Source organism: Hippocampus bargibanti, linkage group LG05, assembly GCF_051943395.1.
Source record: "Hippocampus bargibanti isolate YZ-2025 linkage group LG05, ASM5194339v1, whole genome shotgun sequence".
In the NCBI taxonomy this organism is placed as follows: Eukaryota; Metazoa; Chordata; class Actinopteri; order Syngnathiformes; family Syngnathidae; genus Hippocampus; species Hippocampus bargibanti.
In genome coordinates, this window is record NC_142738.1 from 27987849 (window position 1) to 28011251 (window position 23403).

A 23403-nucleotide genomic window follows, 5' to 3' on the forward strand; every position below is an offset into this window, starting at 1 on the left:
GATCTTAGATGATGAACAGATGCCTGAAGAATGGAGAAGTGTTCCCGTGCCCATTTTTAAGAACAAAAGAGATGTGCAGAGTTGTACTAACTACAGAGGAAGAAAGTTGATGAGCCATACAATGAAACTCTGGGAAAGAGTAGTTGAAGCGAGACTAAGAGCAGAAGTGAACATTTGTGAGCAGCAGTATGGCTTCATGCCAAAAAAAGAGTACGACAGATGCAGTGTTTGCTTTAAGAATGTTGATAGAGAAGTACAGAGAAGGTCAGTGCATTGTGTCTTTGTAGATCTGGAGAAAGCGTACGACAGGGTGCCCAGAGAAGAGCTGTGGTATTGCATGAGGAAGTCTGGAGTGACAGAAAAGTATGTCAGAGCGGTGCAAGACATGTATCATGACTGTAAGACAGTTGTGAGGTGTGCTGTCGGTGTGACTGATGAATTCAAGGTGGAGGTGGGACTCCACCAGGGGTCAGCTCTGAGCCCCTTCTTATTTGCTATGGTGATGGACAGGCTGACAGACGATGTTAGACAAGAATCTCCTTGGACGATGATGTTTGCAGATGACATTGTGATCTGTAGCGAGGCGCAGAATGGCACCCCGTACGGCCGTATGGGACCAGGTCTCGGCCGAACGCCGACGTGGGCGTGAACTGCCCGGCTCCGGGAGAACGAGACCAGTCCAGAGCCGCTCCGGGATCCAGTCGTGAGTGGGGTCTCGGACTGAAGTTGACGCGGACGTTGCACGGCTCGTCGTGGATGAGACTCAATTCGTCATGCATGACGACAGCGTGGCTGGACGTGGGCGTGCAATGCCAGTCACCCAGTGTCACGTGGACGGCCACCTGGAAGGAGGTCTCGGCCGGACGTTTACGTGGACGTTGCGGCTCGTCGAGTGACGCAATTCAAACTCGACGAGGCTTGCGCTAACGTGGACGTAGCAATGAACCGGCATCGGATGGTCGCGCCGGGTGTCCTTTGTGTCAATGATTAAACGACCAGCACCTGCGAGGCTGCAGGCAGGGCTGACGTCGCTACCCGGTGGACCAGCACCTGCCTGCAGCCTCGCAGGTGCTGGTCGTTTAATCATTGACACAAAGGACACCCGGCGCGACCATCCGGTGCCGGTTCATTGTTTGTTTGCTGCTTGTTTGCTGCATGCTGTGCATGTGTTTGTTTAACCTTGGCGGACTTTTACTTTTGGTCTTCTTTTGCTACTTTTTATTTTTTCCATTCAGATGATTTTGATGTTTTACATTTTGTTCCTGCTGACCTTTATTTTAATACAATTTGTCAAACAACCTCCTACTCCCCCCTGCCTGCTTTTTGGGATCCGCACCCGCCATCACCACCTTGCAAATCGTGACAGGGAATAAACTAGAGATGTGGAGGTATGCCTGGAAGGGAGAGGAATGAAGATCAGTCGCAGCAAGACGGAATATATGTGTGTGAATGAGAGGGATCCAAGTCCAAGAGTGATGCTACAGGGAGAAGAGATAAAGAATGTGGAGGAATTTAAGTACTTGGGATCAAGTGTCTAGAGCAATGGAGAGTGTGGAAAAGAGGTGAAGAAATGTGTCCAGGCAGGGTGGAACAATTGGAGAAAAATGTCAGGTGTGATGTGTGATTGAAGGGTTTCAGCTAGGATGAGACGAAAGGTGTAAAAAACGGTGGTGAGACCAGCCGTGCTGTTTGGACTGGAGACAGTGCCAGTGAAAAAAAGACAGGAAGCAGAGCTGGAGGTAGCAGAGAAGATGTTGAGGTTTTCTTGGGGAGTGACCAGGTTGGATAGGATCAGGAATGAGTACATTAGAGGGACAACTCATATTAGAGGCTTTGGAGAGAAAGTCAGAGAGGCCAGACTGAGATGGTTTGGACATGTCCAGAAGAAAGAGAGTGACTATATCGGGAGAAGGATGTTGAGCCTTGAACTGCCAGGCAGGAGACCGAGAGGAAGACCAAAGAGGAGGTTTATGGATGTGGTCAGAGAGGACATGAAGCTGGTGTGAGAGAAGAGGATGCACAAAACCGGGATAGATGGAGGACATTGATTCGCTGTGGCGACCCCTGAAGGGACAAGCCGAAAGGAAAAGAAGTTCTTTTGACTTCAAGACGGCGCCGCGAGAGTGGCTGCCTTTCCAGCAGCTTCTGTATTTTGCTTTTCGACTTTCATTTCTTTCATAACTTTGCTGCTGTGAAATGTAAATTTCTCCACTGTGAAACTAATAAAGTCAAATCCAATCCAATAAATATGCAAGAAAAAGTATGTTTGTTCTAGCAACTTAGATTAAAAATTGAGAAAATTAAAACATTGTCATTTAGGTCCGATCTGCACAGGTGGTTGTTAGTCAATATGTAATTAAAAGACAAGAGATATTTTCCATAGATTAAACATACAAATCTAAAAACTACAAAAAGAGCACACCAAGTGTTGGAACTCAGCACATTCATGAAACAAAAATTTTCTGGCAGCACCAATGGGATGTAATTCACAGATAAATAATAAAGAATAGCGCATTGAAAAGTCCAATACTGGATGCAGTCAAACATTTGGTTGTGACCGAACCTGGCAGACCTACATCTGGCGAAACATTCTCAAATAAAGAGTACTGCAATTTTTTTTAATCCTTTGATGTTAGCAGCTGTTGCATCATGTTACATCACAAATGTCTTTCTTGTGTGATTTTCAGTTACCTGTAGTAATACTATCATTGGCATGTAAGACCTTTATCACTTGTGAACAATTTGACAAATTGCATTGGTGAATAGGGCCAACCACTGTTAGAGTTTTGCTGAAATACTGCAGTCTAGAAGCTGGTTGAGCTTGTTTCAATTGTTACTTTTTACTGTGACGACAGGGGCTTTGAATGGGGAAGTATGGCAGAGTGGAGACCATTTCCTCATGGCTTGCCTGTTCAGAATTTGACTGACATATTAGGCTTCCTGTAAATGTGTGAGACAACCACTCATCAGGTGAATGGCGGATGAGGCAAATGAAGGCTAGAGGGTAAGAATGTGTGAATGAGATGTGGAAGAATATGTGAGCGATTGGTATAACCACACCTTTGGCTGATTTCGGAAAGTACATTCCAGAGATAAAAAGGCTGTAGCCTTTTTACCTTTGGAATGTTCTATACTACCGAGGAGTAGTACATTTCAAAGCAACAGGGTTTATCTGTCAACAATTGACATCAAGGAAACAGGAGTTAAGTGGAATTTGTCCCAAGCATTCTCATATATTACAGCCAAGTGGAAGACGTCTGGTAAGTTTCAGAAAGTTTTTGGAAAAATAGTGGGTTTTTACAAGTATGGCAGGATTCCCATTCAACCAGACGAAGAAAAAAGGAAGACAACAAACGGACATTGAAATAAAAAGTTGAGAGATAAATGGTATGAGAGCAATTCATTCTCATTATCTTGTACAAACACAATATAAAGGTCCATAGTATAACAATACAGTGGTTATTTTTTATTGCATTTACATGTACTTGATATGATATAATGCAATAAGTGGAGGGTGTGTACACATATACACACTGACACATGAACAAATATGGATTTCCTTACCTCTGCTTTATTTTGGTTTGCATCCATGGGTTCTTGGAGATGTATGTGGTGCCTTTCCTCAATGGTAATGAACTTTAGTTTCAGACATGAAACCTCATCCATCAGCTCTAATTTCTGAGTTTCCAGGGACGTCCTGCTCACCAGCTCCTGAGTAAAACAAACACATAGAATACAGTAAATGAGATGAGTATTAAAAAAGCTATAAACACAAATACTAGAGTGCAAATACAATATACCGTAGTAAAGAGTAGTAGCTGTATAGAAAATCTTGAGCTGAGTTCAGTGTTCTTTCCACGCTGACAGATGAGGCTAGATTGGGGACACAGACCCAATGAAGGCGTCTGTGTAAGCTCTCAGTCGTACAGGAGTGGTCCATCGATGAGAAGGTTTCTTCAGCCGTCATCTGTACAAATTTGAAGGTTTCGGACGTTTTGCCTCCTATCCAAGAGGCTTCGTCAGCGAACTAAAGTCTGACTGGTCGTATCGGCCCTATTTATATATCCCTAATGTCCAGACATGGCGGCGCCGGACAATTTGGATCGTTCATACAATAGCCTGCTTAGGCAAACAGGTTAGGCAACATTCGTAATGGTGTGATACCGGTGGGAGTGGGGCAAATAGGCCAGTCGTTAGTCAGGAATGTAGGAACAATCAGTGGGGGCCACAGGGAGTGGTCCTCTGCTCCCCCCAACCTGAGAGTAGGGACCTATCATAGCTGTGTCCGGCGCCAGTGGATCAGGGACATGATGGTGGAATGTGCACGTCGACTACAGGCTAAATGTTGAAAGCAGTTGTAGCATCCACTGAAGATAAGTCATGTCACCTGTCCCACATAAATCCGCTTCAATTCCAAACCGCGACAGTTCCACATACGCACTGGCGTTCCTTTCTTCTTATCGTGGGCTCCTCAAGCCATGCATCCATCGAGCCGCAGACTGTCCAACAGCACTGACCTTTCCGCTGAACAAAGCGGGGCTGTGAAGATGCTGTCCATTACAGGCGAAAAAAAGCACAATGGCCCCAGAGTTGTCCAGCAATGAATGTCAAATGGCACCGACATTCCTCCCATTCAAAAACAGTACTGGCATATTCACTGACGTGCGGTGAGGTTCATGGCTGGTGAGGCACTGACGTCATCACAGTCAGATTTACAAACATGAACTCTACAGAGTAGCTTATTCACCACCAATAAAAATGACTTCACGCCAAGACGTCTTGCTTTGCTTGTGAATCCAAACAATGGCTTCAGATTCAAATAATATGCTTTCTTGTTACACATCCAGTTATGAATATGATTCAAATACACTGTAGTTCTGAAGAGGAAAGCATACATGTTTGCAATCAATTAAATAATTATATGTGCCATATGTGCCATTTTGCCATTTGATTCCATGATGACAGGTGAGGCACTGCCTCACCTGCCTCCTCTGACTGCACGTCACTGGACATATTCATGCTGTTGAAAAGGTGCAACCACTCAGCACAGTCTCCTCCTTGATGAATGTCGTGGCCAAAAATGCTGAAAAACAATCCGTATATGTTCCACACGACGCACAACAACACAGTGACAAAAGAAAACACAAAAACAAAAAAAAAAAAAAAAAAAAAAGCAAGGCTCATGAGAGCACTTGCTGACAGCTGCCTACTCGGACGCCATCTTGGATTCCTTTTTTGCGGCTCGCCTCGCTTGCGATTGGCTGCGTACTGTGATACACACACGCACACAGACACATTGGAGGTTTCAAGGGCTGGATGTTTACGCAACAGACATCAAGGCTGACCAACCAGCACTATATACTGTATACGGCACAAAGGATGACTGATTTAAACTCTGCACTGTGTGCATTTCTCTTAATAGGACCCATTTAAGGCTCTTTGTACGAACACACAAATGAGAATGAAACACTGTTTTATAAATCCCAGCATTCACAGTGAACTGCTTTTTCTACGGGGGAAAATTGAGTCGGCAACTCGGACAGCTCGTCTCTACTTAGTATTTGAACGGTAAATGTGAAAATTCAGCGATTTTTGAAAAAAAAACTACAAATGGTGCAGTTAAATGGAAAAGAACTTTAAAGTACAAATCACTAAATAAATATAACTGACTCAAATGAATGAATTGTTGGTAACAAGTTCAGCCCCCAATCCGCCAAGCTTGCTTACGATTGGCTGCGTATAGTATGTCGGCGGAGTAATGGCTTACTGAAGACCCAAAGACAGACGTCGGCAACCCGCGGCTTCGGAGCCGCATGTGGCTCTTTCACCCCCCTGCTGCGGCTCCCTGCGGCTTTAGAAAATAAATAATGAGCATTTAATTTAATGCATATTATTTTAGTTCGTTCGTTTTTAAAATGTAATTCTAAATTTGAAGATTATGGTGATTCTAAATAATACAAAATAAAACGTGTTCAATTTTTTTGTCGCTCATAATATACGTCACAACCATCGACAGTGGACATATATCCGGTCACAACCGCCAAATTGGGCACGATTTCTTGAATTTTTTGACCCCCAGGTAGGCCAACTATGGATACATCTAAGAAAAGAAAAGTGTCTGAAGAAAACAGAACCTTTTAATGATACGTGGGCAGATTCGTTCGCCTTCACTGCTGACGAGACAGGTTTACCGGTATGCTTAATATGTAATGAGAATTTAGCAAACAACAAAAAGTCAAATGTCGCAAGACATTTCCTGAACAAACACACAGCCTTTACTCAAAAATATCCGGATGGAGATGAGAGAAAAAGAGCCGTTTCGGAACTGATGCGGAAGGCTGATCAGAGCAAAAATCATTTTATGAAGTGGATGAAATCTACAAATTCAGCTACATATGCTAGTTTTGTGGCCGCTCAGGAAATAGTCAGGCACGTTAAGCCGTTCACACAGAATATATAAAAGAATCATTCATTAAGATGTATTTTCCAACATGAACTACATTAAAAACAGACATCGCTCACGCCTGACAGACGACAGCTTACAGTCCTGTGTGAAGTTCATCTCCTGTGTAACGTCATACAGCCCTGATGTGCAGAGGCTGTGCGCGTATACAGTATACAGTGAGACCTCGACTTACGAACACCTTACCTGACGAACTTTTCAGTTGACGAAGGTCAAATTTATGAAAATTAAACCTTGGAATACGCACTACTTTTCGCGATACACACCCACCACGGCTGTCGGAGTGATCTTCGGATCTGGCGCAGTGATCTTCGGATCTTCGGCGGAAGCACACGACCGAACAGCACTCCAGCCGGCGCACCTTTCCACACCCCCTCTCTCTGAATTCACACATCGATCCCCTCCGAGAAGCTTTTTGCAGATAATTTTACTATTGGGAAATGAATGCAAGATGATCCCCTAATAATCACCGTCGAGGAGAAGAAGATCATTGAGAAACACGAACAAAGTTTGCGTTTGTGGCGTCACATGTGCACACCGCGGCTGTCATGTGAATCTCAGCCTGACACATCTCTCACGCTGTGTGTCACTTCCCTGAGAGTAACTTTCTACGACTATTCTACAATTAAAGAGCCTGGTACTGTCCACCATTGCTGCCATCCTTTGCCTAAAAGCTTTACACAAAGGCGTTATTTAGTCGATGCTTTCACGTGACGAATGACACCGAAATTGTCACGTGCGAGTTGACAGCTGGGGCGGGGCCGCCACTCGCGACCTCCGCCAGCCGAAGAAGACACTTCAATTTCATTTCAATTCAACGAGTCGCTGTCACCTCACCAGTTACATGATTACGACGGCTCGCGCCTCGCTGTGTCTTGTGCTGGCAGGTCCAAGAATTTGCTTTGCCAGGTGATTGTTAGCCGCGATCGCATAAGTTTGGTGCTTTCCAGGATCACGAATGTGCTGGACGGATCGCCCCGCCAGCCTTCTTTTGTCGCGTTTTATTCCATGTCCGTGGAATCATCGGACTCGCGCCTTTTGTTGTAGTAAAATCTCTACCAGCACCTATGGGACTCGAAGTGGATGCAGATGCCATCGAGGAGCTTGTTACTGACGATAATGAGGTCCTCAACACAGAGGATTTGATTTGCCTTCAAGAGGACAAGCAGAAGCACGCCATTCAGGAGTTGATGTGCAGGCTTTTATTGAACAGTACCATCCAGAAAAGGCTATGAAAATCATCAACATGATGAATGATAATGTGATGCCTCAGTTTCGTAAGATCTTACAAGTCAGAAAGCAACAGGTGTCAATTAAGAGAAATTAATGACCATCACAAATGTAAATAAAGTGACTTTATTATTCAGTGTAGTGTATTTATTTCATTACAATACAATAGCACAGTTATTGTACATAGATTAACGTATGTTGTGTGTAGTTTTAAGGCTTATTTCGTTGAAAATTATATTTTATGGAGACCTGGGAACGGATTATTCTCATTTTAATGGTTTCATACGGAAACAATTTTTGGGGGATACACGCTTTTCGCCTTACACACTGTCTGGGAACCAATTAAGTTTGTAAGCCAAGGTCTCACTGTACGTAAAAAGTTTTAAAATAGACAATTCACTGAAGAACCCCCTTATACTACAGTGCACCTTACAATCCGGTGCGTCTTGTGGTGCGGAAAATACGGCACATAAGTTTCGATAAATGAAACACGATATAGTGAAGGATCACTGTACTCTTAAATAAAACTGTGTATTATATATGTGTATAAACACTGTGTATTTGGATGACATTGGTGCAAGGACGAAAACATTTTCCTTTCACAAGATTGTTTTCATGAAAAAAAAACCTGTTCACTTTTAAATATGTCGGCTTCAAAAACTTGCTTAACACAAATGATACACACGCTTCGGTGGGATAATCATTCAGCTGTGGGGTTTTCAATTGCTGACAATGTAGAAGACAAAGGGTTTGTTGAGAAGTTGGAACAACGATTCATTGGTATAGACTCATTGCATTGTTGAGCCTAAGATGGCTGTGGTCAAAAGTATGCGCAATATAACATTTGCACCAGTGGAAAGATGAAGCCAATAATTCATCAATTAATTATTTATACTGTAAATGTTGGGTTAATATTAATTTTGGTCAATTATTACAATCTTATAGGATGTTATTCTGCAAGTATAATACACTTCCTTTTGTACCCAAACAAAACGTTTTCAGATGTGGCGTGTTTCCAGTGTGAGTGTTACCTGTTGCAGTATCTCCTCAGTGGTGGCTAGTTTATGCCTGTGTTCCTCCAGGGAGCTTTCGAGATCTCTGATCTTCTCCCCTTGAGCCTCTACCTGGTCAGTCAGTACACTTACCTAATGGTTAACACGGTCATTCATTATTACATATGCAGAGGATGAGTCAATGAACAGTTAAGATGTTAATACAATGTTTTTGCAGCCATCTTAACAACATTTCCATGGTGTGTTTCATCAGTCAACAACAACATTACACATGACATTACTCAACTTCACACCACCATGCTATTGCTCAGCAAGGAGGAATATGGGCTCACCTCGTGCCAAACCTAGAAAGTACAGACGTGTGCACAGTTAGATGCACAATGGTTTCTATGAAAACATGCAGGATTCATGCGAGAACAACTGATTCAATGCCACTTCAACTGCCACTAGGTTAGAGTGAAGCTTCTGTTTCATGAACCGTCTCAAGTTTGATTATAAAGAATCTATGATAAAGTGCAAATAAAGTTCATGTGAAAACATGTTTCTTCCCACACCCATGCAAAATTTGCTGCCAAGAAATACAAGATTGTCTGTGCAACATATGACAACAATTTGGGAAGGACGCGGCACACAAATTACCATAATAAATATTTCCAACGAACTGGCCCGTTTGTGAAAACTTTGTGTTTAGTGGTAGTAACACAAAGGCACAATCACACATGAATAAAGGTTAGCCATAGAAAAGCTGTACTGACAACAGTGAAAGGGCCAAAACAAACCAACACAATCTCCTGGCTGGAAAAAGCCTTAGCAATTGTCACAACATCAAAACAGTTGTAAGTGTATTTTTATAGTTTTGGTTTTGTGTTAGGTTAGTGCACATTAATGTCACAAAGGTTATTCATCCAAAAGGGGGGGGGAGTTTATTGACTTTATCACCTCCGCCTGTGACAGCAACTGTTGCCAGTGAATACAAGTACCTGGTTTAATGAGCCAATGCTGTTTAAGCATGCTTTACTTGGAATAACAAATTATCTTCAGAACCAGGAACTGAGATGCTTATCTCAGTGGTGCACCTATACCATTCTATGCTAATCCCATTAACATCAACAATGATAACATCAACACAAACACAATTGAACTAATGTTATGGCAATTGCATAAAATAACCAGTGAAGAAAAGACCGGAAGCAGAGTTGGAGCTAGCAGAGATTAAGATCTTGAAGTTGTCTTTGGGAGTGACCAGGTTGGATAGAATCAGGAATGAGTATATTAGAGGGACAACTCCAATTAGAGGTTTTGGGGAGAAAGTAAGAGTGGTCAAACTTAGATGGTTTGGACATGTCCACAGGAATATATTGGGAGATGGATGCTGAGTCCAAAGAGGAGGTTTATGGATTTTGTGAAAGAGGACATGAAGGTAGTTGTGAGAGAAGAGGATACACAAAACAGAGCAAGATGAAAGACACTGATTCGATGTGGTGACCCCCAAATGGAAAAGAAGAAGAAGAAGAAGAAGAAGAAGAAGAAGAAGAAGAAGAAGAAGAAGAAGAAGAAGAAGAAGAAGAAGAAGAAGAAGAAGAAGAAGAAACGTCTGTGTAAGCTCTCAGTCGTACAGGAGTGGTCCATCGATGAAAAGGTTTCTTCAACCGTCATCTGTACTTCTTACGTCCGACACCTTCAAAGAAGTACAGATGACGGCTGAAGAAACCTTTTCAAGAAAGAGGAAATACACACGCACACACACCGAAATGGTTTACCTGTAAAACCAAACAGTCCTTGTCACCCTCTAGGCGGAGGAGTCTGTCTTGGTAGGTTTCATTCTTCGTTGGAGACGAGTTCACCTGGACAACCACACCGAGCAGAAATATATTTATCATGGCAGTTGAGACTGAGGATTGTACAATTGCCTCTGTTCAAATATCAATCAATACATTTTCCAGACCGCTTTATCCTCACTAGTGTCGCGGGTGTTGCTGAAGCCTATCCCAGTAGTCTTCGGGCACTAAGTGGGGGACACCCTGAATTGGTTGCTAGCCAATCACAGTGAACTCAAAGACAAACAGCCATTCGCACCCACACTCACATTGGAGTGTTCAATCAGCCAGCCATGCATGTTCATGGAAGGTGGGAGGAAACCGGAGGACCCGGAGAAAACACACGCAGGCCCGAGGAGAACATACAAACTCCACACATGGAGGCAAGACTTGAACATGCGACCTCTGCACTGTGAAAGATACGTGCTAACGGCTTGACTACCGGGCCGCCCTCTGTTAACATATTACTGATTTAAATCAACTAAAACTTAAAGACAGTGGTCGAGAACCTAAGGCTCACAAGCCATATAAGGCTCTTTTGATGATTGAAGCTGGCTGACAGATAAAACAAAATATTCTCACTTAATGGATCCGTCGATCAATTTTTCGCTGTTCATTTCCTGTTTGGGTTGCAGTTGGCTGCAAGAGCAATTTTCATTGGATGATAACGGTCAACGTTGGCTTCAAGAGCAATTTTGATTGAATGATATTGGCCTATGTTGGTCGTCCCCCACCTGCCACAACACCGGACATGATGTTATTCTGTCCGTTTGTGCCAATGGATGGTCTTCACATGAGATTTAGCCTTGATGTTGTGCGTGGTGTGGGAGCTGTGCCTCAGGGATGGGAAGGTTGTGAATTTGGGACACATCATCAGTAGTGCTCCAAAGAATCATTGGGTGTTTCGGCCTTTGATCACGAGACACCCTCATCGATGGTGGCCAGCGACAGGTTCATCACGCCCGCGCTTGTGTCCCATGCCCAATAAGAAGTTGAGAAGCTGGTGGGGGTGGGGGGTCATAGGTTGCTGACCTATGAGCCCAACAAGGGTATTTCCTCTTCATCCAGATCCAGTGGCTGCTTCTCTCTGCCGCTTCGGAGAGTGATCTAACTGTGTGCTGCAGAGCCTGTCCATGGATGCCCAGGTCTTTTAGCAGTTTGATGGTGGAGGAAGCCACAAACCCTCTGCATCCAACTTCAATGGGATAGACCTTGGCTTTCCATCCGTGCTGTTGCGCATCCACTGTGAGATCTGTGTAGCGCAGCTTCTTGCGCTCATAGGCCTCTTCAACTGAGTTTTGCCACGGGACTGTGAGTTCTGTGATGTAGACAGCCTTGAGTGAAGGGGACCAGAGCACCAAGTCTGGTCTTAGGGTGGTGGCTGCAATCTTTGCTGGGAAAACCAATTGGTGGCCAAAGTCAACCCGCATCTTCCAATCCCTGGATAGCTGTCTTACCCAGGGGTGGGCAAACTTTTTGACTCGCGGGCCGCATTGGGTTCTAAAATTTGACAGAGGGGCCGGGCCAGGAGCATTTGGAGGGAGTGTTTGGGCCGGAAATACTCCGAACAAGTTATGTCCATAATTTATAAAATCACTTCAAATGACTTCGACTGAGCGTATTTGACAAAGATTCCACAGCATATAGCTATAGTTTACTTTTTAAGACTTGCGCTGAATATATGAAGTCTTGTTTTCGAGTTGATGACGATCCCCATGTGACGTCACGTTTGGACCGCCCCTGACCGAGAAAGCGACATACAATGCATTTTGGGTACTTTGTTTGGTCTGAAAACTTCGTGTTAATCCGTGTTGATCCGTGTTGATGGCGAAATTAGAAGGAAAACACATAAATAACGCCATGGTGAATCGTTGTGTGTTGCACCAAGACAACTACAGTAAAGTCTCGTTATATCGATATCGGATATATCGATAGTCCCGGTTATATCGATACTATTTCTATGCACGCACGGAGAAAATTACATGCAAACAGGGTCGGATATATCGATAGTCCCGGTTATATCGATATTTTTTCGGACTCCCTTGAATATCGATATAACGAGACTTTACTGTATTTGATATTCGCTGACACAAATTCCCAGCTGACAAATCAGCCCATTTCCAACGGCGCTTGGGCGCCATCTTCTGCTTTTTCTGGGTGCTACATTGCTGTCATTGACGGCTCGAATTGATATGGGAGGACTCCTAGAATCAATTGCAAACATTTATGCTTTCCTCTTCAGAAGAACAAGAACAAGAAAACATCTTCTCCGAATCTGAAGCCATTGTTTTGATTCTCGAGCAAGACAAGACGTCTTGGCGTGACGTCGCGAACAAGGGGGTGGGACCTTCTGAAACTGACCATTTCCGGATTCATTTTGAAGTCATTTTTATTGGTGTTTTTCATTTAACTAAAAATATCAGCCTGCCTGATTTGGGTATTTTAGATGCTATAAAACGTTTTTCTGATGTCAGTGGGAAACAATAACAAAAAATGGTGCCGGTTGTCCTTTAAATGTAGTATGTACAAACCTCATAGCACAGTAAGAACACTACAACCCAATTTATTAACTGTCTTTCAAATGTGAAAAATATCCCTGATCAGTTAATAAATTTGGCTCAAGGAATATGCAAGATATGGCATTTACAGACTATTTCGCAGATACTTGGAGGAGGAAATGGAAATAGATTAAAATAACATATGCACTGTGATTTATCAAGATTGCGTCTGTTATTGAGTTTCAATCGAAGGTGCAAAGTTAAGAAATCAACATTTATTGAAAAATGGAATCACTTTCAACATTCAAAACATATTATTACACAACGAAAGATTCAAGCTCAATAATATCGACTTGTGTTAAAATCATAGTTGGTTTGTCCTGACCGCGCGCTCAACAAACTCCTCACTGACGCTCTCGCCTTCACGCGCAAACCATACACGTGTACCGTCGCCGAGCACACAAACATAGACTACCTGCAGTTGAAATTTGCATACTCGGCTCGGCAGCCAATCAGAAGCCTGCTTCTTTCTTCCGGACTTTCGCAAGCGTTATAAAGTCGTGAAATTGCATGTCATTTTCCAAAATAGATGCACAGAACCTCAAACTAGAAGAAAGATTCAAAAGAAGCTAACAACATATGTGACGCTACAAAACGTAAATTTACATTAAACCGTGACTGTAAAGTGTACGTGAGACTTATGAAAGGGGCTTAGTGGCTCGTAGGAATCAATGCAAACGTTGCATTGTGCACCACCGTGAGAATCGACTACTGTAGCAAAATTTACAGCCATGCGCATTTGCCGTAAATTAAGCAAGGTAGCATTTTTTTGTAGGTACATTCTTGATTAAAAAAAAAAAAACTTTATATTTTGTGACAATGTTTCTTAATGGGATTGGTCTCATTTTGCTTCAAGTTGGGAAAAATGGGGCAGGCAACTTTGCAGTTATCTGCCCTGTTGTTCGCTAGCTTTTTGTCATGAGTTTTAGACACTGTTTGTACTATAATTTGGGCAAGTTCGGCGGGCCGGATTGAAAAGCCTAACGGGCCGTATGTGGCCCGCGGGCCGTAGTTTGCCCATGTCTGGTCTAACCTCTAGTTTTGCAGGAGGATGGTTGGGCTTTTTCTCTCCCTCTCGGATAAAAGCCAATGGTGCTGTGCTGGAAGTGGTGGCTCTCATGGGCAAGGAGTTGATGGTATTCCTCTTGCTCTCAAGGACAACTGCCAAACTCTTCAGGACCTGGTTGTGCCTCCAGGTGTAGCGGCCTTGTGTGAGGCTGGTCTTACAACCGGTCAGGATGTGTTTGAGAGTTCCTGGAGTTGGACAGAGGTCACAGGTTGGATCTTCGCCATACCATTGGTTGAGATTTTTTTGGAGATGGGAGCACATCATTGATAGCTCTGATGATGAATCTGATGTTGCTTGCCTCCATTTCCCAGAGATCCCTCCAGGTAGGCTTTCGTTTCTCCAGGCCTTCCCACCTCATCCATTGTCCCTGCTTGGCAAGAGAGACAGCCTGTGCAGTTCTTTCAGCTTCCTCTTAGCGGTGCAGCTCTTACATCACCATTTTCCTTCTTTCCGATATTGAGGCCTTACGCCAATATGGTTTGTTTGTAAGGCCAAAGCCCCCTCTTCCTAGCTGGACGTGTCCCACGATGTCGCTGTGCCTTAGGGCTGCTGTGGCCTGCTGCACCGCAACGGATGGCGTCCATTTCCGTCCAGTTGATAAGGAGGGTGCAGCTTGACTGATCTTCCGGTCTCAGGAGTCTGTAAGGGTCATCTGAAGTCTCACTTTAGAGCGCTTGTACTCTTCGGTGAGACTTGTGATTGGAAGCTCAAGGACTCCTTTGCCATAGAGGCTGATGTTGGACAGACAGCGTGGAACACCAAGCCATATTTTCACATATCTAGTGATGGCTCGCTCCATCTTCTCCACCGTTGAGAGTTGGACCTCATAGACTGTGAGTGGCCACATTACCCGAGGGAGAAGTCCAAACTGCAGACACCAGAGTTTGAGCTTCCCTGGCAGTGGAGTCTTGTTGATGTTTTCCAGACGTTTGCTGATGTCCTGCTTTATTTGCTGCACTTGATCTTTGTCTCTTAGGCTTGCATTGTATCATCTGCCGAGGCTTTTGACCGGTTCCTCAGACACCGTTGGTATTGGGTCATCACCAATGGAGAACTTCACATTTTTTCTCCCTTGACTATTGAGATGCTGCGTGACTTGTTCTGCTTGATTTTCATCGGGGCCCATTTGATGTTTTCCTGCAGTTTACCAAGGAGCCGCCTGGTGCAAGCTGCAGTAGTGGTCAAGGTGGTCATGGCATCCATGTATGCCTGGATAGGTGGGAGGTGGATCCCATTCCTGGTTTCCTTACCCCCCACCACCTACTTTGAGGCCCTGATGATGACATCCATGGCCATTGTGAAGGCCAGGGGTGAAATCCTACAACCTGCCATGATGCCGACTTCTACACGCTGCCATGATGTTGTGAAGTCAGGTGTTGTGAAGCACAGTTGCAGGTCTTCGAAGTAGGTTTTTACCAAGGTAGTAATGGGTAATGGAACCTGGAAGAAGTTGAAGGATTCCCAGAGAAGGTTATGGGGAACTGAGCAAAAGGCATTGGCCAGGTCGAGGAAGATGACATGAAGATCTCTTTTGTCTTTCTTTGCCGCTTGGATTGGGTGCCAGATCATACTGGTGTGCTCCAAGCAACCAGAGAACCCAGGGATGCCAGCCTTCTGTACAGATGTATCGACGTACTTGTTCTTCTCCAGGTAGGTGGAAAGTCTCCGTGCTGACACACTAAAAAAGATTTTCCTCTCAACGTTGAGAAGGCTAATTGGCCGGAATTGACTAACGTCTGCCGCATCCTTCTCCTTGGGAATTAGTACGCCTCCGGCACTTCGCCATGCCTATGGTATTATCCCTTTCTGCCACACAATCCTCATGAGCCTCCAAAGATAGCGCAGAGCATCTGGTGAGTTCTTGTAGAGCTTGTACGGAACTCCATTTGGTCCCGGGGCAGATGCTGATCTTGCATGCCGTACTGTGTTGTCCACTTCCTTCCATTTTGGAGGGCCAGACTCGAGGTTGAATTCTGGTGGTTCAATAGGGGGGATGTCATGTGGGATAAGTAGTTTTTCATGCCTTTTTGTGTCCTGGTGGACCTTTTCCAGATGCTTTTCAAGTTCCCGCTTTGAGGTTTTCAGGATTCCGCTTTTGTCTTTAGCGAAGAGGTCTTTGTCGAACTTGAAGGGGTTTTTATAGAACCGTGTTCTTGTGTGTTCCTTGTTCATACAAAGTTTCCTCAAGTTTTCTTCTCTTCATAAGGTTGCCAAACGTCATTTGATGTTCCCCTGGAGCAGCATGAGACCTTCTTTATCTGCATCAGTGGCCTTCTTCCACTGTTTTCGCAGGTCCCTTCTTTCTCTGACCAGTCTGTCTATCTCTTGCTGCCTCCTGGATTTGGTTGGTGGTGGTCTTGCATTGGCGGTTTTCCGGATGTACACTCCAAAGCGCTCCTTCCCAAAGTGATAGATGATGTCACCAATATTTTCCAGCTTTTTCCCTGCTGTGCCCACTTGTTGCTCCAAGATTTTGGTCAGATCATTATTGATGGTTTCCCACTCTCTTTCAATAGCTTATCAATAGCTTTTGGCCACTTCACACTTGGTCTGTGGCCTTTGATCTTGTTCTCCTTGGGAGGTCTCTGTGGTTGGGTGGGCTCTTTCACCTTTCATTGTGTAAGTGCATTCAGAGTTGGAAACAAAACCTCCAGCACCATCACACTAAACACAGGGGCCCCCCAGGGGTGTGTGCTGAGTCCCCTCCTCTTCACTCTGCACACACATGACTGCTCACCATCATCACCCAGCTCCACCCTCTTCATAAAGTTTGCGGATGACACAACTGTGGTGGGCCTCATCAACAATGATGAGGAGACAGCCTACAGCGACGAGGTCAGCCGCCTGGCCACGTGGTGCAAGGACAACAATCTCCATCTGAATGTGGAGAAGACGAAGGAGATTGTTGTGGACTTCAGGAGAGTGCGCCCCCAGCATGCTCCACTCACCATTGATGGTGCTGCAGTGGAGAGAATGAGCAGCAAAAAGTTCCTGGGAGTGCACATATCCTAAGACCTGTCCTGGAGCCACAACACGTCATCACTGGCCAAGAAATCCCACCAGCGCCTATACTTCCTCCACAAGCTCAAAAGAGTTGGAGCCCCGACCCCCATCACAACCTCCTTCTACCGCGGTACCATAGAGAGCATCCTGACCAGCTGTATCACCGTGTGGTACGGCGCCTGCACCGTGTCCTGCCGTAAGACTCTTCAGCGCATCGTGAGGACAGCTGAGATGAGCAGGTTCTGCTATGATTCGAAGTTGCAATGACACAATGCCAACAATGAAAGGGTCGAATGTCAGTGGCACCTTGACACTCCCCATGCTATGAAAATGCCGGTACTGTGCGACATATAGTGTGGAGGCTACCGAACAGTGTGCAAGCTAGCCAGCAGTAACTTTGTGTATGGACCCGGTAAGCTGACTTTCATTCTGATAGTTTTGCTGGATTTGTATTAATCGCAAGGAACTGAAAACCATTCACATAAATGATGACTATTGTTAAAAAATTCTTTTTCAAAATATAGTATATTCAGAAGCTTATTATTATCATTATTTTTTATTTTTTTCCAAGATGGTGCCCCGAAGCAGCTGTTCTACAGCAGCGGATATCCTTCTCGTCCTTTTATTTTATTTATTTCTTTGTCCCATTTTGTTTTGTGTGTTTTTGTACCCCAAACCTGCGGAGGGGAGATGGAACTCACTTCCTCCGAACATTCATAACATCGATTCTCTTCCCACCTTCAAGTCCCATCTCAAAACCCAGATATTTAAAATTGCATTTTCTGTGCAGCTCTCTCTCTAGTTTCTATTTATAATTGTATTTTATTTATTGCATTGTATTTGTGATTATATTTTATTTACTATTGTACCTATGCTTGTCTGTGACTGGAAAGTGTCCTTGAGAGCTTTGAAAGACTGTAAAGTGTCCTTGAGAGCTTTGAAAGGTGCTTAAAATGTAATGTATTATTATTATTATTATTATTATTATTATTATTATTATTATTATTATTATTATTATTATTATTATTATTATTATCTCCATTTACTTTTATTTGTTTATGTTCCCTGTGGGTGTGGACCCCGCTCGCACACACAATCCCATTGCTGACAGCAGAGACCAGCTGTTAGCATAGCAACCAAAGAGACATTCCTAAAGAGTGAAAGAGGAGGAAATAGATGTGTCAGGCCGGGAAGGAGTGCCGCAGAAGGAGGAGGAGATGCCATGTAATTGCTTTTCAGCCATCTCCACTTTGTTGCAGTAGCCCATTTTTCAAGAATAAAAATGTGTTTCAAGATGAGTTTGAAAAATGACTTTAGCGAACTGCCTTCTCACGGTTCAGTTTGATACTGTCTGTTTTAGATGTGCAGCCAGTAGTTCCAAATTAGCAGCATGAGACGTACAAGGCCTTCTGGGCCGAAACGCCATCATAATGACAATCAAACCCTGAATTATTTGTTGAACCTTCATGAATAAACAACCAGACGTACTTTGTTAAGGGTCGGCAGTTACTGTGGATGACCACCTTCTCGTGACCAAATGGAGGTATTTAAGTAATTCAGACGTTTCTAGCGTCTCACCATCGATTCATTTATACCATGTTTACGTGCAACAGCACTGTTTCCTTCTTTATCAGACAGGTCGATTGCTTTTAGCTTGAAATCTGCGTCATATGCCTTTCTTTTTGCATTTTCCATGATTAGGATATGTTCACGCTAATTTAATTTATGCACAAGACAAGAAGTTGCAGTCTTCCTCGACGCATATATTCCATCAATCTTAATCTTACCTTTTCGACTCGAGGGCCCTGGCAGCCATTAGAAAAATTACATAAACTGGCCACATCACTGAATAATCCGCAGGGTTGAAAGTTTGGGAAAAAAGTAGCGTCTTATAGTCCGGCATTTACAGTAATTAATTTTTATAATGTCTCTCAGGACTACAATTTTTGAGACAGTAATTCTGTCATAATGTCAAGTTATGCATTCATATTGTAGCTTGACCTAACGTGCTCTTGTATGATAAAAATGTGTCCACATCACTTTAATTTTTCCTAGCGCTACCATATGGTACCAGTGAAATTTATAATAAATATTAATTCATAATTTCATTTTAGTTGTACAAATCTCGTTCAAAACGTTTTCAGTACTTGAGCAGAACTCCCACCTAGCTTGTCAGTTCGTTTCAAGACCAGTGGTCGCAACACAGCAACGTAGTGTGTGCATTTGTGCGTCTAGCATCTGAGTAGCTGCAGCATAAAGATGGCAGCTCATAAAAAGTAAGTTATAACTTTATTTATTCTTATTTCACATGTCATTTTAGAATAGATAAAGAATAGACATGGAATTACAGCATTTTACACATACATGTGGTAATTGATGTGGTAATTGATCAAAAATATGAGTGTTATAAGTGTAATTCTTCGAGTGGTACCGCACGGTACCGCCAGGACAATATGGATACAATTTTCTCACACGGTCAATTTCCACAGATCCCTCTCCATGAATGAGATTCTTGATATTCTCCTAGAAAGTAGCGATACACGACATGATATATTTATCGAGTCTCCTGACGTCAATGATCTCACTGATGAGGATTCAGGCGATGAAAACCTAGATAGCAACACCAATGTCAACAAGCTTTCACGTGGACAGCTCTTGGCTCCTGCAGAATTGCGCCCGAGGTTCAAAGAGGATACAGAGGAAGATGAAAATACTAAAGATACATCAGACTATAATACTACAGAGTCAAACAGTAAACGAAAAACGGCAAGTGGAACTAATTCGAAACCAAATAAAAAAGTGAAGAAACAAACTACTTGGACGAAGGAAACATCTTTACCATGTTACAAATTGTTCCCCCCAGGAAATTATTCCAAATACAGGGATTTTTCGCCAGTAGAGGTTTTCGAATTATTTATTGATGATGGACTTTTGATGGACTTTTGGATCTCATAAAAAAATGAAATGACAAATTACTCTTTGAAAAGGAATTGGCCTGACATAAATGTGCAATTGTCTGATTTAGATGTGCAGCCAGTGTTCATTGCAATATTGATAGTGAGTGGCTATAATCAAACAAACATGTATTGGTCAAAGTCTACCGATGTTGATAATGAAGCTGTTTCGATGGCAATGAGACGGGACCGGTTTGATAATATCCTATTCGTACCACCCTTCCCACCCATCTTCAGGAAGTGGGCAGGGTACACCCGGAATGTGTTGCCAGTCACAAATATTCAAACTCATATTAAGGAACATTTTTGAGTGTTCAATCAGCGTGTCATGCATTTTTGCAAAACATGGGAGCAAACTGGATTTTTCTTTTTCTTTCGGCTTTTCCCTTCAGGGGTCGCCACAGCGAATCAGTATCCTACATCTAACACGATTTTGTGCATCCTCTTCTCTCACACTAGCTACCTTCATACCTCTTTGACCACAAACATAAACCTCCTCTTATGTCTTCCTCTCGGTCTTCTGCCTGGCAGTTCAAGGCTCAGCATCCTTCTCCAGATATAGTCACTCTCTCTCCTCTGGACATGTCCAAACCAGCTCAGTCTGGCCTCTCCGACTTCATCTCTGCTACCTCCAGCTCTGCTTCCTGTCTTTTCTTCAGTGCCACTGTCTCCAGTCAGAGGTTTGATTTGCATATTTGTTTTGGCAAAAACATTACGTTGGATGCCATCCCTGATACGACCCTCTGTATTTATCCGGGCTTGGATCCGGGCAAGACATTGGCTTGTGACTCCTTATGGCTACATTATGGGAGAAAACTGGAGTACTATTTTCTCCCAAGATTTTCAACCATGCCACTTTTAACATGAATATTTACTGTGAGCTTAAAGCCATCAATAGCTTTATTTACTCATATTCGTGTCATATCTGAAATTAACGAACATGCCGCAGAGGACCAATAAAACCATTAGTGTATGTCATCATACTGAATGTTCATTAGCCATTTGTTGTTGGCATGTCCAGTGTGCGTGTATGTGTGTGTGCGTGTGTGTGTGTGTGTGTGTGTGTGTGTGTGTGTGTGTGTGTGTGTGTGTGCTTGTGTGCTTGTGCGCGCGTGTGTTGCGACAAGCAGATTTTTAGGTGGTAATATTGAGGATATGGAAGATAGTCAAATGAAAAAAGCATCTTGAGTTGAATACAATGAACATCGCGAGTTTCAAACTAATCAAGATATGGGGGAGTGGTCAGGAAAAGCACAAAATCTTGAAATTGCCACAAATGCATCGCGACTGAGACCTAGATGAGAGGTAATATTATTTACTTCTGTAAACACACAGCACCACTGGACGTTTTAGATGCATGCCCATTCGATGTTGTTATGTGAACGACTACATAAAACGTCTGTGTGAGATCTCAGTCGTACAGGATTGGTCCATCGATGAAAAGGTTTCTTCAGCCGTCATCTGTACTTCTGTGAAGGTGTCGGACGTTTCGCTTCTTATCCAAGAAACTTCGTCAGCAAACTAAAGTCTTACTGGTAGTTTAGGCCCTATATATATCCCTAATGTCCAGACATGGTGGCGCCGGACTCTGCTATGATAGGTCCCTGCTCTCAGGTTGGGGGGAGCAGAGGACTACTCCCTGCGGCTCCATTGATTGTTCCAATTGTTCTGACTAACGACTGGCCTGATGGCCCCCCTTCCTGCGGTATCACCTCATCAGTATTCCTAATCCTATGTTGCCTAAGCAAGATGTTGTACGAACGATCCAAATTGAACCTCACCCCACCATATCGGTAAAGTGATGGATTTATCTGTTTCATGAAAATCGCTTCTTTTACTCCCCTTTCCAACCATTTATGTTCTTTCGCTAACATTTTAACCCCATTGTCGTCAAATGAGGGCAGGGACCTATCATAGCAGAGTCCGGCACCGTCCTGGAGGGCAAATACATCCCCCTAAAGTGGCTCCCACCCAGACAGAGTCTTGGCCCCATCTGGTGGAAGGCAGCAATTAAAACCACACACATGCAGCTGATCAGGGCGGGATTGGCAGGCAAGGCTCTTAAGGCAGAGAGCCTCTGAGTGTGCAGCTTGGGGAAAGACAAGCTCGACTGCTGTGCTCGGTGAAGAAGTTGATTGCTGCGTGGTACTCATTGCCAGTTGGGACCACACGACAGGACACTGGATTTGGACCTTGCTAAGGTGGCTAGGCTACATGAGGAGGACGTCAAGAGGGGTGAGGCCTAGAGACTCTTGGAAAAGAACTCCGTCTGCAGTTTTACCTCAGAAGAGACTTTATTTTGATTTAAGTATTGGAAGAGACACTATTCAAACCTTTGTTACTTGTGAATCCCCCCTGAAACCTTTGATTAAAACCTTTGTTTGTATCCAAACCTGTCGTCCATTGCACTTCTTGTCCTGTCCCGCTGAGAGCCAGCCTGTCCCGCTGAGAGCCAGCCTCTCATGATATCACAATATATATATATATATATATATATATATATATATATATATATATATATATATATATATATATATATATATATATATATATATATATATATATATATATATACAAGTAAGACTTTAGTTTCTTGGATAAGAAGCGAAACGTCAGACACCTTCAAAGAAGTACTGATGACGGCTGAAGAAACCTTTTCATCGACTACATAAAAAGTTCAGATTTTAGAAAAAAAATCATCCATCCAATCCAGGGGTGCTCATTACGTCAATCCCGATCTACTGGTCGATTGCGGAGGTAGTACTGGTCGATCGCAGTGTGACAGTAAAAAAAACATTTGTCAGCCTATCAAACGTCCCGTCACTTGATTGACATACAGGGCAACCATTCAGACGACAACTGAATTTTTACCTTTAGTTGGCCTGCCGTTCAGGACGTACCAACTCCAAACCAAGTAAAGGTGTTTCACGTAGTCATGGAGCTGTTAAGACGCTTGAGATAAAATAAACTCATCACATATAAGGTTACATTAATACAAATTATTTTTGGGAACTGTGCATGATTTTGAAAAAAGCGACACGTGTGTTTTTGCGACAAAAACTATCGTTGTTTTTTTAACCCCCCCCTCCTTCCGAAAACCAAGTGTAATATTCCCAACTATGCAAATACATTAGTTGACGTCCCTGGATAAGCCCATATATGGCAAGAGAAGTTAGCGCCACCATATTATGCAATAAAAATGTAGGGGGTTAGAAACGACCTTCGTTACTGTATGTTATTCGATTAGACTACCAAGTCAGGAGAGGGCGCTACGTGCCTGTGAATGGAACAGAGGA

General features: G+C 43.4%; 1 protein-coding gene across 1 annotated transcript in view; it reads right to left on the reverse strand.

Moving 5' to 3' along the window:
• Positions 1–23403, reverse strand: part of ppfibp2b (PPFIA binding protein 2b) — a 149644-nt gene that overhangs the window by 98699 nt on the left and 27542 nt on the right. Inside the window, exons 4-6 of the mRNA XM_088997582.1 lie at positions 10467–10550; positions 8725–8838; positions 3565–3711 (exon numbers count right to left, since the gene is read on the reverse strand). Of these exons, the coding sequence (XP_088853708.1) occupies positions 3565–3711; positions 8725–8838; positions 10467–10550 (345 nt within the window). The remainder of the gene's footprint in view (positions 1–3564; positions 3712–8724; positions 8839–10466; positions 10551–23403) is intronic.